This window comes from Microcaecilia unicolor, chromosome 2 (assembly GCF_901765095.1).
Source record: "Microcaecilia unicolor chromosome 2, aMicUni1.1, whole genome shotgun sequence".
NCBI lineage: Eukaryota > Metazoa > Chordata > Amphibia > Gymnophiona > Siphonopidae > Microcaecilia > Microcaecilia unicolor.
In genome coordinates, this window is record NC_044032.1 from 415,678,564 (window position 1) to 415,696,511 (window position 17,948).

Below are 17,948 nucleotides of genomic sequence, written 5' to 3' on the forward strand. Positions count from 1 at the left end.
GTGGGCTTTTGGTATTATCCAAATACTGCTGGCACTGACTGACCTATTTGTTGTAAACAAAATATCTTTGTAAACAAATTAGTTACTAAAATCTTGTATGTGGTAAAACAAGCTGCCAGAAAGACTGCACTGGAGCAGGAGCTAGCAGCCAAAATTTGGTACCAAGACAGAATGACATAAATGTAAGAATAATTCTTGAAGGCAGCTTAGGCCATATAGATAACTTATTCATGTGCTGAGAACCATGAAAAGTGCAGAAGTTCTCAATGTTGAGAGCTGGGGGAGGGAGAGACAACCCCATTACATTATCGCTACAGCATCCCAAAGCAATTATCACACAAACTGACAGTTATTTTATATATTATCACCTTTACAGTTCAGTAATATAGTTAAAAACAGTCGCTTAATAAAGAATGCAGCCTCAGATCTATCAATTCCAGTACCACTAACATAGTTCATGTCCTGCTAAGGCACTATATTCAATGAAAACTGTCCGTCACTTGGGAAATGTGGTTTCCAACCAATCAGAACTGTAACTAACAGAAGGTAATGGCAGCTCATCACACCCTGGTCATTGCTCTCTGCCACAAATATACTGCCCTTCCTAATTAATCTCAATTCTCCTTAATGTACAGTATCCACCTGAACCTGTAAATTCTGCTAGCTACCCAAAATGTCATGTTGAATTACCAAAGTGGGGCTTGTTTCCTGAATTTTAAATAATTATCACATCAGTTAGTGTATCTCAGGGCTCTGTCTTGGGACCTCTTCTTTTCTCCATTGATAACTTCTTTCCTTGTTATTCAGATCTCCTCTCATGCTTTTCAGTATCACATTTATACGGCTGACTCCCAGATCTACTTCTCCACACCAGAAATTTCAGCAAGAATCCAGGCCCAAGTCTCAGCCTGCCTGTCTGACATTGCTGCCTGGATGTCTCATTGCCATCTGAAACCAAACATGGCAAAGACTGAGCAGCTTATTTTCCCCCTTAAACCCACCTCTCCTCTTCCCCCACTCTCTATCTCTGTGGATAACACTCTCATCCTCCATGTTTCATCGGCTCATAACCTCGGGGTCATCTTTGACTCCTCTCTTCCTCTACAGATGTCCAATAGACTTCTAAAACCCTGCCGTTTCTTTCTCTGTCATCACCAAAATTCATCCCTTCCTTTCTGAGTACAGTACCAAAACCCTTATTCACACTCTTATTACCTCCCACTAAGACTACTGCAAATTGCGTCTCACAGGTTTCCCACTTAGCCATCTCTCTCTCTCCCCTTCAATCTGTTCAAAATGCTGCTGTATGACTTATATTTTGCCAATGTCGCTATGCTCATATTAGTGTAAGCCCCTCCCCCACCTCTGGGTTCAGCTTAACCTACCAATGTGTTGTGGTTCAGTTATTGTAAGTAGTCTGGACCGAGTACCATGAACACAGTACCCAGAAGTGGAGGGAAGCTACAAATAAAACTGGAGTGAGAACTGATTTTAAGGATGCTTTTATTTGAAACCATTATTAACACAAAAATTGAACGGTTCAAAATTCTGCTGCCTGTCTCGTCTTCCGCCAGGGTTGCTTTACTCATACTACCCCTCTCCTCAAGTCGCTTCACTGGCTCCCTATCTGTTTTTACATCTTGTTCAAACTTCTTCTACTAACCTATAAATGTACTCACTTTGCTGCTCCCCAGTATCTCTCCACACTCGTCCTTCCCTACACCCCTTCCCGTGCACTCCGCTCCATGGATAAATCCTTCTTATCTGTTCCCTTCTCCACTATTGCCAACTCCAAACTTCGCACCTTCTGCCTCGCTGCACCCTACGCCTGGAATAAACTTCCTGAGCCCCTACGTCTTGCCCCTTCCTTGGCCACCTTTAAATCTAGACTGAAAGCCCACCTCTTTAACATTGCTTTTGACTCGTAACCACTTGTAACCACTCGCCTCCACCTACCCTCCTCTCCTCCTTCCTGTACACATTAGTTGATTTGATTTGCTTACTTTATTTTTTGTCTATTAGATTGTAAGCTCTTTGAGCAGGGACTGTCTTTCTTCTATGTTTGTGCAGTACTGCGTACGCCTTGTAGCGCTATAGAAATGCTAAATAGTAGTAGTAGTAGTTTCTCACAATATTCTTCTAATGGTGGTACCACCCTTCCTCTTTTACTTCTTGCCTCCTATAACAAAACTGTAGCACTTACACACTTTAACAACTAAGTTTCATTTTCTTTTCCCAATTCAGTTAGTAACTATTAACAACTTGTAACTATATAAGATTACAAATGTGACCATCAGATACGTATTTTTGTCTTTCTTATATCACCTCTCAACTTTGTAAACCTTTACTGTCAGTGAATTCACTTCAGGCCACAGAGATTTATTCTCCAACTAGGTCATCAGATAAGTATTTTTTTTCCCCTTTAAGTGGTGATGCAAATGTCTCTTCCCTGTGAAGCACACTTATCTCGGTCTCTTCCACGGTGTAGACGGAAACCTTTCTTGCGTGGGGGGGGCCCAGAATGTCTTCAACCGCCAGCTCCTTAGGATCCTTTTCTTCTCCCTAAACCTTCCCTTAATAATAAATGGGAGGCAATACCCTCTCTCCCTAATCTTTTGTTGATGCCTTTCTTTGCGTGATTTTAAATTTTATTTTATCAAGACTGTGGCCACTTAATAATCAAAATGAACTTCAATTTAAGTACCCTTGCTTATAGATCCTAATCTCACTTTGTTTCCCTATTCTTACAGAAGCAGGTCTGAAGCGCATTCACACTTTTTCTGCTGCAGCATTCACTCTCTACATTCCTGCTCCCATAGCATTCTATAACAGTCCCCACTACTTTCCCCATGCACAGACACAGCAGCCCTGGCGTAACCTTTAAATACACCTGAGACCAGTTTTAGGTCTATGCAGTTAATTCCCCACTAATTTACATCCAATCCCTCAGACACCCCTCAGACATGCAGAACTTAATATTACTAATTCTCAATCCAAACAAAAATAATAACCCCCAAACCCTCAGAGAACTGGCACTCACACTCTCATCACAACCCCTTTTGCTCACTCCAAATTCCTCTTACTGTCAGTTAGTGTCTTAAACACTCCTACAAGGGCCAGCCAGTCTCAGCCACACTGCAGCACACAATCTCTGCTTCAACTGCTTCTCCCTTCTCCTCTGCTGACCAGCAAGCTGTTTCCCAGACAAAGGAGTCTCAGCAAATTCTAAGGACTGCACTGCTGGCCACAACGGAACTCTGAGACAACTCAGGCAATTTTATTTATTTAAAAACAAATTCCATTATAACCCCTTAGGGTTACATTAGCCCTCTCCTCTAGTCACTTCATTGGCTCCCTATTCATTTCCACATACAATTCAAACTCTTCTTATTGACTTACAAGTGCCTTCACTCTGCATCTCCTCAGTACCTCTCCACTCTTATCTCTCCCTACACTCCTCCCCAGGAACTCCGTTCATCGGGTAAATCTCTCTTACCTGTACCCTTCTCTGCCACTGCCAACTCCGGACCCCATTCCTTTTATCTTGCTGCACCATATTCCTGGAATAGACTTCCTGAATCAGCACGTCAAGCTCTACTCTGACTGTCTTCAAATCTAGGCTAAAAGCCCACCTTTTTGAGGCTGCGTTTGACTTCTAACTCCTATTCACTTGTTCAGTACTCATGTCTGTTTTGCCATTCCCACCTTAAGTAATTCCCTTATTCCTTATCTGTCCTGTTTGTCTTGATTAGATTGTAAGCTCTGTCAAGCAGGGACTGTTGTCTAGTAACATTATAGAAATGATCAGTAGTAGTAGTTCACTCCATTCAGTGGGACCTGCTTCTGAAAAAATGTGAGCATGGGCCTCTGTCAGATACCATTGCTTTAATGACAGAATATGTAACAATTGTGGCCTCTCCCATCTCAAAGGCCTTGCTGGTCTATAAATCCTCAACGTTTGGCTACTATATTGGGATGCCTCACCAGAGCATGATAAATCAAGTTAAGCACCTTAAATAGGATTCACTATTTCACAGGTAACCAGTGCAATTCACTAAGCAGGGGGTAATGCATTCTAGTCTTAATACTCAACACTAATCTAGCTGAAGAGTTTTGTACTACTCGCAAAGTCGTTAATACACTGTTGCTCTGTCCCAAATACAAAAAGGTTACAGTAATCTAGTTGAACAATCAATGTAAAGTCCTCTAGTGCAAGATATGGCTTCATTCAATACATCAAACTGGTTCGTCCTTTCTTACCCTTTTTGTTTTGGTTACCTCTTCCCTATACCATCATCCCTCTTTCATTGCCTCTCCCCTCCCTAAGCAGCCATCAAAACAATACCAGTGGTATCTGTGCTTGGTTGCTCTTCTGCTCTGTTTCGGCAGTGCTGTTTGGAGGTGGGAAGACTGTTCGTGCACTAAAATGGCAGATTTTCAGAATAGTGCATTCTTCTATAGTTAGATGGTTTGAGTTGGAATAGAAAATAGAACAGCTAAAATAGACTTCCAAAAGTGAAACTATTCCAGTCAAGAAACTTCAAAGGCTTGGTTCCTGTACAACAGAACCCTACTATATTATGAGTTTTAGTTACTGGTATACTTTGCAACCATAATAGTGATAGATCTATAAAGAAAAAGTACTGAATAATGTGGGTTATTTTTACGGGTACTGAGACTTGAATTTAATATAGCATGGAAAGAGACAAGTTGCATGAGAGAGAATACACACAGCAGGCATTAGTTTGTAATGATGGAGATATTAAACTGAGGGCTGTGCTATAGGGTGTAGTGACAGCTCGAGGATTTGTGTGAAGAGTTTGAATATAACGTGGAAGGAGGGGATTCCACAGAGGTACTACTGCATTGTATTTCAGAAATGACCTGGCTATGTCTTGCTGCTCTTTTGCGCTTCTAGCTCAGATCTAGGGCCTAATGAGAATGATTTGCTTTCTACTATTTACTACTATTTAACATTTCTCCAGTGAAAGGAAAAAGGTACGAGATACACATGAATTTGAGACAAAATGGAGGTGGTATATTTTGAGCTGTAATGTTCCGCTGAAACTAGGATATGTTTCTTTCAGGGATTTTAGATGAGTACCAACTCCCATACTATGATGTGGTACCCAGTGATCCATCCTATGAAGACATGAGAGACATTGTGTGCATCAGGAAATTCCGCCCATTATTTCCCAGCAGATGGAGCAGTGATGAGGTAAGGCAAAAAGATGGGCAATGGGTTTTCTAAATTTCAATTCATATAAAATGCATTATACCGGTTTTGGCCCTGTTTGGCAATAAATAGTCTAAAGCCGATTGTACAAATAAAAGAAAGTTAAAATCATACGCATTATATTTGTTTTAGTGGTCACAAAATAGAGTTTGACCAAAACAGTTTTCTTCAGTTTTGGCTGAAATCAAAAATGTTACTGAAACTGTCCAAACATTTTTGGCCAAAACCAAAACTGCAGCCAAACCTTGTCACCTGTTTTAACAACTTAGAATAGTTTTATGTCATCTGCAAATTTAATCACCTCACTCGTCATTCCGGTTTCCGTATCATTTGTAAACACATACCGGTCCGAGTACTGACCCCTGCGACACTTCACTGTTCACCATCCACCATTGAGAGAAATGACTATTTAACCTTACCCTCTGTTTTATGTCCAATAACCAATTCCTAATCCACACCAGAACCTTGCCTCCTATCCCATGACTCTTACATTTCAACTATTTTATTGATGATTCAACAGAATAAACAGCCAATAAGCTCAATATACAACGAATTAAAAACAAAACAATCTGAATAAGAGCAAGGTAACAATCTCATCATCAAAGTTTTAACGCTTTTCTCCCTACCCAAACCCACCCCACCCTCAATATTCTTTTTAACACTTACCTCCCCCCACCCATACCCCTTCCTGAACAACACAATTATAAAATAAGAAACCCTTAACAACCACATGGAAAAAAAAGGGGGGGGGAAAGGGGGGGCATCCCGGCGAGTGCAGCACAGAACATCTCCCTCAACAATACATCTAACCCCTACTTAAATGCATTCAAAATCAAACTTCTGGCCTTATGCGGGAGAGACTGAATACACACTTCCCAGATACCCAAGAACATCTTCCTCCCGTTAGGGGAATTTTGTGCTTGTCTCTGTTCCAACAGCATTAACGCGTGTAGCCTATTCCTCTAGGCCCAGTAGGAAGGCGCAACTTCGCCTATCCAGTCCCCTAATATAACACGCTTACCCAACACTGCCACTTTCCAAAGAAGAAAAACTCTGTTACGATTAGCAACATGAAAAGCTTCATATTTATCTAAAAGCAGTCCCTCAGGCATGAATGGCAGAGAGCATCCCCACAGCCCTTCATGATAATGTAAAATGGCCTTCCGAAATAACCTTATCTTCGAGCAACCCCAAAAAGCATGATAAAAAGAATTATCTTGATTGCATTTCAAGCAGACCAGTGTTCCCATTCCCCCAATCTTAAATACTTGCTCCTGAGTAAAATAAGCCCTGTGCAATATCTGAAATTGACATTCTCTCAATTCTGCACTCACTGATATTTCAGGTATTAGTTTAATTAGCTTGCTATAGTCAAAAGCAGAAACAGGCAAACCCATATCCCCGCTCCATTTACAAATCAAAGCATCCCTAGCACGAGCAGAAGAAAGAAGCTGCAATTTCCTGTGAAGAGAAGAAATTGATGTTACCATCACGAAATGTTTCAAAAAAATTCTGCAAATAACTACCCAAAGAGAAAGCTAGACCATTGACAACCTAGGGATTGTATATAATGTTGTAATTGCCTATATACTAAAACGTCTTTAGTCTCCACTAGTCCCCTACTCCGCAGCTGCTCCCAAGATAACATCTCCCTCTCCCAACACATGGCGCAAAAAACGAATGCCTTTTGACACCCAATGCCGAAAATGCTGTCACGACTTGGTAAAAATTGAATATTTCCTGTAATAGGGAGCTGATCCAAAACTTCTGGATTCCCCCTCCCCCAAAAGACTAAATATTGCCATACCTCTCACATTGGATAAAGCAACACGCTCCAATGAAGACCAGATGGTACAAATCCCAATGGGCAATGCAAAAGAGAATTAATATGCCATGGGGAGTAGAACGCATTTTCATACTCCACAGGGGTGAATCCCTGTTCCCCAAGAAACCAGTCCCCCCAAATGGCACAATAAGCATGCTCGGTTGTATACACGTAGGTTTGGAAGCCCCATCCCTCCATACTTCCACGCTCCCAGCAAATATCCAAATGCCATTTTTGGTTTCTTGCCAGCCCAACAAAATTTAGCCAAAAGTTTACGTAGAGAGCGCAAATCTTGCTTTATCAATCTTATTGGCAACAACTGCATTACATAGAGCCATTTAGGAAAGAAAACCTTAAAAAGTTGAATGTGGCCATGCACCGAGAGAGGAAGATGCCTCCAACGCTCCAAATATGATCTTGTAATATCCAGCAAAACTTAAATTTCTATCATGCAGCTGTGATGTTGTATTTGGTAATTGAATCCCTAGATTGCTTGGACCCAGGCCCATCCCCCCCCCCCCCCCCACCTGTTACACTTGTGCTGGTAAATGGGAGCCCTCCAAACCGCCCCCCAAACCCACTGTACCCACATGTAGGTGCCCCCCTTCACCCCTTAGGGCTATAGTAATGGTGTAGACTTGTGGGCGGTGGGTTTTGAGGGGGATTTGGGGGCTCAACACCCAAGGGAAGGGTGCTATGCACCTGGGAGCTCTTTTACCTTTTTTTTTGTTTTTGTAAAAGTGCCCCCTAGGGTGCCCGGTTGGTGTCCTGGCATGTGAGGGGGACCAGTGCACTACGACTCCTGGCCCCTCCCACGAACAAATGCCTTGGATTTATTCGTTTTTGAGCTGGGCGCTTTCATTTTCCATTATCACTGAAAAAAACGCCCAGCTCACAAATTGTCGAATAAAACATGGACGTCTATTTTTTTTCGAAAATATGGTTCGGTCCGCCCCTTCACGGACCCGTTCTCGGAGATAAACGCCCTTGGAGATAGACGTTTTTGTTCAATTATGCCCCTCCACATGGACTATTCCCGCTGCAAGAACTGCAGAGAAAAGTGTAGTGGAAATAAGCCAACAGTCGATTCTAGATTGGGATCCATATGCTCTGGACATATGCGTGTAATCACGCTCCAAAGGATGCGGTGTCCTTCAGACATTCAAAAGCTCCAAAGAGGAGCATAACATTGGGATGCCTTTAACAGAAGTCCCCTCCCTTCCCCTGCTGAACTGGGAGATCTATCCAAAGTTGGATCATGGACCATATAAAAATCTCCTCCCATACGAACAGGGACATTTGGCAAAGTCAAAACCCAACGAGGGAGTACTTTTAGAAAATTACGACCATACACATTAGGACCATAAACATTACACAGGAGCAAGAGTTTCCTATTAATAGTAGGTTTAACAAAAAGAAATCTACAATTGGGATCTTTCCAAATCTGATGTAATCTAATAGCCAGTCCCTTCTGAAAGAGAATTAAGAGTCCTGCTTTACAATTCAAAGCTGGAACCTCTATTAAGTCTCCAACCCACCACCTCTTGAACTTCATATGTTCTATTGTAGATGTGTTTCTTGTAAGAAAGCTATATCTGCTCTCTGCCGATTCAGAGCCTGCAGCACCTTCTGTCTCTTAATGGGAGATGCCACCCCATTAACATTCCATGACACTACCTTAATCGATGCCACAATATAAAATATAAATGGTACCCTGATTAAACCCATATTTTTGAAAGGGCCACGGAACTCTCCCAGCCAGATCCCATGACTCTAATTTTCTCAGGAGTCTCTCAGGAACTTTATCAAAAGCTTTCTGAAAATCTAGATACACTACATCAACCGGCTCACATGTTTATATTCACACCTTCAAAGAAATGAAGGTAATCAATAGAATAAAATAAAACATGGAAAGTAAAATAAGATGATACCTTTTTTATTGAACTAACAATACATTTTTGATTAGCTTTCGAAGGTAGCCCTTCTTCATCAGATCAGAAATAAGCAAATGTTGATAACAGTATATATAAGTGAAACATCAAAGCATTTCAGTGACAATGTAACAGGATGAAAGTGGGGTGGGTTAGGTGAGAGACAGGGAGGGCCAGGTAGATGAGGAACAGGGAGATATGCATGGTGATAAGAGGGTGACAAAGCAGTAGAATTTTATGGTTTATAATGGGCTAGAAAACCCATATCTTTGTTAAGTGCTGTCTGGTGGGTGTCAAAATATTTAATCATTCTGACTTCAAAGATCTTACGTAGACCTTTTCTTAGATATCATATGAAAAATGCCAGTACCAACCAGGATGTCACCTCTGCGGGGCAGCACATTACTAAACCAGAACATTGTACCAATGATTTTATGGTGAGAATATTAAAAGGTAACTTTAAAACAATACAGGAACGTAAGACCTTTGAAGTCAGAATGATTAAATATTTTGACACCCACCAGACAGGACTTAACAAAGGTATGGGTTTTCTAGCCCATTATAAACCATAAAATTCTACTGCGTTGTCTCCCTCTTATCACAATGGATATCTCCCTGTCCGTCATCCACCTGACCCTCCCTGTCTCTCACCTAACCCACCCAACCCTCATCCTGTTAGTTTGTCACTGAAATGCTTTGATGTGTCACTTATATATATACTGTTATTTATCAACATTTGCTTATTTCTGATCTGACGAAGAAAGGCTACCTTCAAAAGCTAATCAAAAAATGTATTGTTAGTCCAATAAAAAAGGTATCATCTTATTTTCTTTTCTATGTTTTATTTTATTCTATTTCTATTGATTAGCACATCTCTCTGCTCAAAGAAATGAAACAAATTGGGGAGGCAAGACTTCCCTTGGCTGAACCCATGCTGACTCTGTCCCATTAAACCATGTTTGTCTATGTGTTCTGTAAGTTTATTCTTTATAATAGATTCCACTATTTTGCCCGTCACTGACATCAGGCTTACCAGTCTGTAATTTCCTGGGTTACCCCTGGAACCCTTTTCAAAAATCAGCGTCACATTGACCACCCTCCAATCTTCAGGTACTACGAATGATTTTATAGACAGGTTATGTATTATTAACAGCAGATCAGAAATTTCATGTTCGAGTTGTTTGACTACCCTTGGATGTATGCCATCCGGTCCAGGTGACTTACTACTGTATAATTTGTCAATTTGGGTCAGTACATCTTCCAGGTTCACCGAGATTTCTTTCATTTCCTCAGCATCATCACCCTTGAAAACCGTTTCAAGCACACGGATCTCTTACATCTTCTTCTGTAAAGACTGAAGCAAAGAATTAATTCAGTTTCTTTGCTATGGTCTTGTCCTCCCTGAGTGCCCCATTTGCTCCTTTGTGATCTAACTGTCCCACAGATTCCCTTGCAGGCTTTCTGCTTGTGATGTACCTGAAAAAGTTGTTACTGTGAGTTTGAGTTTCTCTTCATATTCTCTTTTAACCTTCTTTATTAATGCTTTGCATCTGACTTTCCAGTGTTTATGTTGCTTCTTATTTTCTTCATTTGGGTCCTTTTTTCCATTCTTTGAAGGACAATCTTTTGGCTGTTGTAGCCTCTTTTACTTCATCTTTTAACCATGCTGGCTCTCGTTTTCTCTTCTTTTCACCTTTACAAATACGTGGAATGCATCTGGTCTGGGCTACCAAGATGATATTTTTGAATAATATCCACGCCTGATTTAGTGTCCTAACCTTAGCAGCTGATCCTTTTAGCTTCTTTTTAACCATTTTCCTCACTTTATTATAGTTGCCCTTTTTAAAATTAAATGCAGCTACAGTAGATATCCTTTGCGGGTTCATCCCAGATAGTAGCTCAGACTTGATCATGTTATGATCACTGTTTCCAAGGGGATACAGCACCGCAATCTCTCGCACTATGTCCTGGCTCCCCCTTTCATCAGTTCCTGGACCAGTTGCTCCAAGAAGCAGTCATTTATTACATCTAGAAATTTTATCTCCCTGGCAATCCCTGATGTAACATTTATCCAGTCAATATTGGGGTAATTGAAATCACCCACTATTATAGTGTTACCCAATTTGCCAGCTTTCCTAATGTCTGTAAACATTTCTTCATTTGTCTTTGTTCTGTATCCACAAAAATCCACCCCCACCCCCCTACAACAGGTAGGACATTTCTCCTTGGAAGTCACCATACAATAGATATTCTGATTTTCATGTCATCTGAGCAACAGCAACATAAATCTCTCTACCAGGCACATTGTGACATACAAAACCTGGAAAAAATTCCAACTCAACATAAACATATGTAGCAAACCTGACATACAGCTGTAGCACTAATTTCTAAGATTCACATAGCAAGTCAACACTACAAATATTGCACTGGGCTGTAGAACACCAATCCACCTACTAATGGTCAAACAGAACAAGTGGGATTTCTATAGATCTCTGCACAAACTACATGCAAAGAGCATACCGCACCTTGATCACAGGCAAACAAACCACAGTCACATAGGAGCCAGATCTGTGGATCCAGTGGGTGCTGATCATCCCCCTATATTGTGCAAGCTCCTTCATTGTATCCAGGTAGGGCTTATTAATATTGTGTCTGGCACCCCCAATCATTTTGAAATGTTGGCACATATGCACAGACAGACCCTCATCAAATAGAGATCATAAACTAGAAATAGAAATATGAAAACAAAAATTGAACTGGTAACCTCAAGAAGTCAACAGTCAAAACTCAACACTTGAAAAATAAAAACAAATTAATTTGCTGTTGTATTGAACACAATACAAAGATACCTGTGATTCACATTTCCCAAAACTTAACATATTTCAGTTCATAAATTAAAAACAAAAGCAATTTTTCCCACCTTTGTTGTCTGGGCATTTTATTTTTTCCAGTCATGTTGGTCCTAGCGAGTTTCTTTCTTCTGCTTTCTTGTCTGTCTTCTGCCAACTTTCTCCAGTGGCTGCTATTTGTCCTTTCTCCTCGCTCCTTCTGTCTTCTTCTATTCACATCTGTCTCTGACATATTTATCTTTCTCTTTTAGCTCTTTCCTATTTTTCTTTTCTGCCTTTCTGTCCACTCAAATTTTACCCTCTTTCTCACCCTCCAACTGTTTCTTTTTTTATTTTTCACCTACTTGTCAACTTTCCATCTCCTTCCCTCAGTCCCTACCTATCCCATTTCTGATCTCACTCTTTCCCCAGACCCCTTTTCTGTCAGTCACCCCCCCCTCCCCATTGCCACATTTTTACCCTTTGTACTCGCCACTCTCCTCTCTCTCACCTCCTCTAGGCCTCTACCACATGGTTCTATTATGATCAGCATTTCCTCTCCCTCCTCCTTTGTAGCTCATCATCTCATTTCTTTCTCTCTCTACTTCTATCCACCCCCATACTGTTGTAGTCCAACATCTTCACTTTCTCTCCTCTCCTCTCCACCTCCACCCTTAAAGCCCACTTGTCATTCCGATTTTTCAGATAATTTATAAATATGTTATATAACAGTAGATCCCTGTAGCACTCCACTATTCACCCTCCTCCAATAAGAGAAATGGCCATTTAACCCTACCCTCTGTTTTCTGTCCAATTCCTAATCTCCCATTATTCTCCTCTCCCCCAATAGTCAGCATCTCTCCGCTCTTTCCCACTTCATATCTAGAATCCCACTGTCTCTTTCCTCCCCTTGTCCCAATTATGCCCTCACCTCCCTGTCCAGCATTTCTCCTTCTTCCCTCCCCCCCTCCTCACCAGTGGTCCAATATTTCTCCTTCTCTCCGTCCCATCTCATCCCCACACCCCATTGGTCCAGCTTTTCTCCTCCCACCCTCCACCATTGGCCTAGCTTTTCTTGTTCTTCCCCCATCCTTTAAACCAAGTAATACCAATAAATACTGCCATTTCATTAATGTAATCTCTAATTACAAATTAGACCAGTTGAAGATTAAAGCTACTCACTGTGTTTGCCCTCCCTTCATCCTTCAACCATAAGACTGAATGGCCAGCTGGGGAGCCTCCCCTGAAGATTAGAAAGCCAACCTGCTTTGAGGAAGTGTAGCCTAATAATGTAAGACCAGCGAGGTGGGACTAGTTCAATGGCACCAGGGCTCCCAAAAGCATGGAGCCAGGGTTCATCTCCTCCCTCAGCCACTTCTCTGAAGACAAGGAAAGATAGTTCTCCCACATGCAAATAGCATTTGAATTGCTCTAACTTTCAATAACGTGCTCATTTCACGTTCACTATTGGCTTCAAGACGTTTTAGGGCTAAGCCTATAACATACTCTGTAGAACCATGAAATTATTAGTAAACAGAACTGCCGTACCCTTACAAAAAGCAACATATTTTCTGATTTAATAGCGAAGCACACTGAAATTAGGGTCTGTGTTGTTTTTGTAACTTAAGAGACATATAAATTGGACCACTAATCGTTTTTCTCACTCCCATTGCTTTTTGCAGTGTCTGAAACAAATGGGGAAACTTATGGCAGAGTGTTGGGCTCAGAACCCTGCTTCCCGACTCACAGCCCTGCGTGTGAAGAAAACACTAGCCAAAATGTCAGAGTCCCAGGATATTAAGCTTTGATCCAGTGCCAGCTCCAGCAGAAGCCCAGCCTGATGGACTTTTTTGTTTGAAAAGAGAGTGGAAGAATTGAAAGCTTTGACTCAGAGCTGCCATAAACGTCCTCAATGCAGCCAGTAGGCTATTCTTGACATCTGAGGGAAAAGTTCCAGGCAGATGCAGACAAATATCGGACAACCATTTTGGGATGGCATTCCTTCTTATGGGAAAACTTGGTTTCGTTGAATTGTTCAAGGTTATGCGTGTTGCTTTCTGTGAAAGTTCTGTTCTATTTTTGGATTGTTAAAAAAATGTTTTAAATTTTATAAAAGTTAAACTTTCAATGTAGGAGTAAAAAAAAAAAAAGGTATATTGTTACAAAAAAAAAAAAAAAACTCCGTTCCTGAAAAAGTATAATGGTGTTATTTTTCATTTTCAAAGAAAACTGCACTCCCAACCCTAAAAAGAGGCACTTTTTTTTTTCAAAAATAAATACAAATTTGGAGGAAACCTTCATAAAAAGCACCTGCTGCCAGACGCTGCTTTCCATAGCCACCCCTCTCCCCCAGGTATAATTTGGTTTTGCTTTTAAACCATGTAGATATATCTGGACATAAAACTAAACTAAACACTTCTTATTTAGAATTCTTAATATCTACAGGCAGATTCATTGTAATGTGGGATGGTTGAAAGCAGGGGCGTAGCCAGACTTCGGTGGGAGGGGGGTCTAGAGCCTGAGGGGAGGGGGCACATTCTAGCCCCTCCCCCGGTGGCACCGACCCCCCCCCCCGCCTCGCCATTGCTGACCCCGCCATCTTTGCCAACGACCCTCTCGACCCACCTCCCGCCGTTGCCTGCCTGTGCTGGTGGGGGACCCCAACCCCTGCCAGCCGAGGTCCTCTTCTTCCCGCAAAAGGCTTCCTTCTGTTTCTGACATCCTGCACGTTGTTCGTGCGGGATGTCAGAAACAGAAGGAATCCTTTTGCAGGAAGAAGAGGACCTCGGCTGGTGGGGGTTGGGGTCCCCCGCCAGCACAGGCAGGGGTTGGCGGCGGGAGGGGGGTCGAGAAGGTCGTCGGCAGGGGGGTCCAGGGTCCCCTGGCCCCATGTTGCTATGCCACTGGTTGAAAGGCATTACACTAATTTACAAAACTGCCTGATCCCTGTACAGCTGAAGTTGCCTGTGTGGAGCTTCAGTGCACATTAAGGGCTGGGGGGGAGGGGCTTTACATTTTTGCACATACTCATATATTTTCAAAAGTACTTCCCTATAATTTCCCTGGAAAACAAGCATACTTATTAGCAGGTGTGAATGTGTATGCATAGCTTTCCTGGTGTTGAAACATGAAAGTTAATGTACAGCCCACAGATAAGCTACCTGCAGAAAATAACGGCTTGGGTGCTAAAGTGTAGGACTGCATGTGTTTTAAGCATAAGGTTTCCAGTAACACCAAAATGGTGTAAATGATGATTAACTTCTGTTCTCTCACACAATGCTTAAAAACCTCAAATTTGGGGACTAAAGTTTATGCTGCTGTTATCCCAAATATATGTTTGTTTACCATAAATGTAATGGGTACGTTTACATAGTCTATATACTTCTAGTGAGGAAAAATGTGCTTTAGGTTGTTTTTTTGTTACCTAAAATCTACCTGAAAATTCCTTTTCATACATCTTGAATTCAGTGTATCTGCTTCCAGAATGTGGGTTTAATGAGGTTCTCTGCAGGTTAACTACTGAGAGAATATTTTCCTAACCAATGTTCTATGTTTGATGAAAATTTAAATATTGACTAATATAAACTGCTGCAGTGCATTAAAAAAAAATCCACAGTAACCCTAGAGGAGCATAAATGAGTGCAGGTTCAAACACTGCTAGGATATCAGAAGACGTTTTGTTGTTTTGTTTCCTGAATGTCTCAATTAAGAAATGCCTTGACCATATTTTCCTAACTCCAGGGCTATTGGGTTTGTTTTGCAAGCCAGCTTCAGTCCTCACAGCGAATGCTGACAGTCAGAGTGTTAATAACATATGAAAGCACTTTCAGAATTACAGCTCTGCAGATTGAGAAAGATATGTAATAAAAACTGGGCTATAAGTCAGTAACCTTGCTAAAAAGTCACAGAAAGGTTGTCATTTTCTTAAGGGCCTACTTAGTTATCCATCGTCCTTACATGTGAAATCATAAAACTTAGGTTGGACCGTGAGAGATCTGGATGTGTTTGCAAGAGATTTGAAGTGTCTTACCCACTTCAAATCTCTTGCAAACACATCCAGATCTGTCATGGTCCAACCTAAGTTTTATGTTTTATGTAGGAAAATATGAGGGCCAAACCCTAATATTTCCCTACAACTGCATATACCCAGTATAAATTGAGATTCTTTTTAAGCAATAGTTTTTCAGGGTATGATTTATGCCTTTCAAGAGCAGAAAATCTCCATAGCAAAATGGAAACTCAACCAGCACACCGATGCAAGCTAAAGCCCTGCAAATTTTGGAGTAGCCGTTAGTCACGGTCTTATATTTAGGATATCCACAAAAAAATATGTGCGAGAACAGTTTGCATGACAAACAGTGCTATTGGCAGTGGTCCAAGGGAAATCTTTGTACAGTACAGTAACTTGTGTTTGCTTCGGCAAGAAATGTCAGCAGAGATCATACGTACAATCAGAGTGGTCTATTTTGCACTCTGAGATGAGAGGTATGAGACTTGATAAAGTTTGTATGTTATAATGTTCAAGTTTGTGTATCCTGTTTGCAGTTGGGAGTCTAAAATCAGGCCAGATTTGAGGGGTGAGAGTGTAACATATGGCTGCCAGAGCATTTAGGGGGTCTTTTACTAAGCTGCGGTGGTGTTTTTAGCTCGTGGTAGAAATCAGCTGGCGAGATGCCCACAGGAATATAATGAGTGTCTCGGCGTTTATTGCCAACTGATTTCTACCATGAGCTAAAAACGCTACTACAGCTTAGTAAAAGACCCCCTTATTCACAGGAGACCCACAGTGCGGGCCAATCAAAAGTACCACTAAAACCTGATTTGCTAAGGTTTTTTCCCCCGAGATGCAGAATGGGGGGTGGGGAGAGGGAGCAGAGTTTTTGTAAAGAAATGCATGCTTTGCATAGAACTAAAAAAAAATGGCCAGTGCTGTAAAAAAAAACTGCCATTGATTATTTTTTTTAAATTATTTGGAAAATATATTGGTGACACTGCAAGGCTGTCAATATAATTATACCTCTCTTTCCACAGTTAAGAATTGTTTCTTTTGTATAAATTTTTTGTTAATTATTTGGAAAATGTATATTGGTAACACTGAAAGGCTGACATCCCTCCCCCCTTCCCACAATTAAGACTTTATTTATTTTTTTTATTTTATGATTCTCTAAATCACTGGGGTTTGGTTAGCTTCCTGTAGATTGAGTCTATTGTAATCACTTTGGTGGCCAACATGGACAAAGAGAGTCCTCACAGTGTAGCTATAGTACCTGGTTTTCATTGGCCTTCCTGGCAGTTCAGTGAACAGCAGTAAAATACAGTGATAAGCTAGTACCTAACCCTTGTACCACTAAAATCATTTTTGTTTTGTTATGGAAGAAATATGGCATGGTATAAATTTAAGATGAATAACGTATGTTGCTTTATTTGAAGGGGGAACCAGTGCCTTAATACATTTGTAAATACCATAATTATGAAGAACTAGGGATCAAAATGTTGCATTATATTAACTGTAACTGTTGTGCTCAACATTCCCCAAAATAAAATGGTCATAGTCTCCCCTTTCACACTTTTTGTATCAATTTTTTGACTTGTGTTGTTTATTGATATGGCATTTTTTTATCTCTCTGTTTGAAGGTTCAAGATCTTTCATAAAACTGTGCCTGTTTTTAGCTTATATAATTTGTATTTGAAAATGTTTTTAAACTTAACTCGGGGAGGGGGCACAGTGTTAAGTGAGCACTGATGTCAATGAGTATACATTACTGTTCCAACTTGCCTACTGGTACTATGCCTTATTATCTCTAAAATCAATGAGTTGGACACCTAATTGTATGGGTAATGCTTCTCCACTGATTATACATCAGTTGATGATTAGGGGAAGCCCCAGAGGGCATGAGGAAAGCTTTGAAAGGTAATGGACTCATGTCAATGCTATGAAATGTAGTCCTTGAGACTCCTGAACAGACAGAACCCTGAGCTAGCTAGTATTGGAGAAAGATAGTCTGGGAGATATAGCAAAACAGCAATTAGGGTTAAGGACACGGGTGGAAGCAGTAAAGCACCCTGAACCGATTTGAGAAGCAAAGAAAAGGAGGGATGGTCATGGATTGGTCACAGAAGGTGGAGGC

The 17,948-nt window shown here is 41.1% G+C and overlaps 1 protein-coding gene across 2 annotated transcripts in view; it reads left to right on the plus strand.

The window, feature by feature from the left end:
* The window catches only part of BMPR1B (bone morphogenetic protein receptor type 1B), a 666,288-nt gene extending 652,280 nt beyond the window's left edge, over nucleotides 1-14,008 (plus strand). For both annotated transcript variants that reach the window (XM_030190709.1, XM_030190710.1), the window contains 2 exons: nucleotides 5,088-5,218; nucleotides 13,503-14,008. In XM_030190709.1, coding sequence (XP_030046569.1) covers nucleotides 5,088-5,218; nucleotides 13,503-13,628 — 257 coding nt within the window. In that variant the 3' untranslated portion in view covers nucleotides 13,629-14,008. The remainder of the gene's footprint in view (nucleotides 1-5,087; nucleotides 5,219-13,502) is intronic.
* Nucleotides 14,009-17,948: the final 3,940 nt, after the last annotated feature.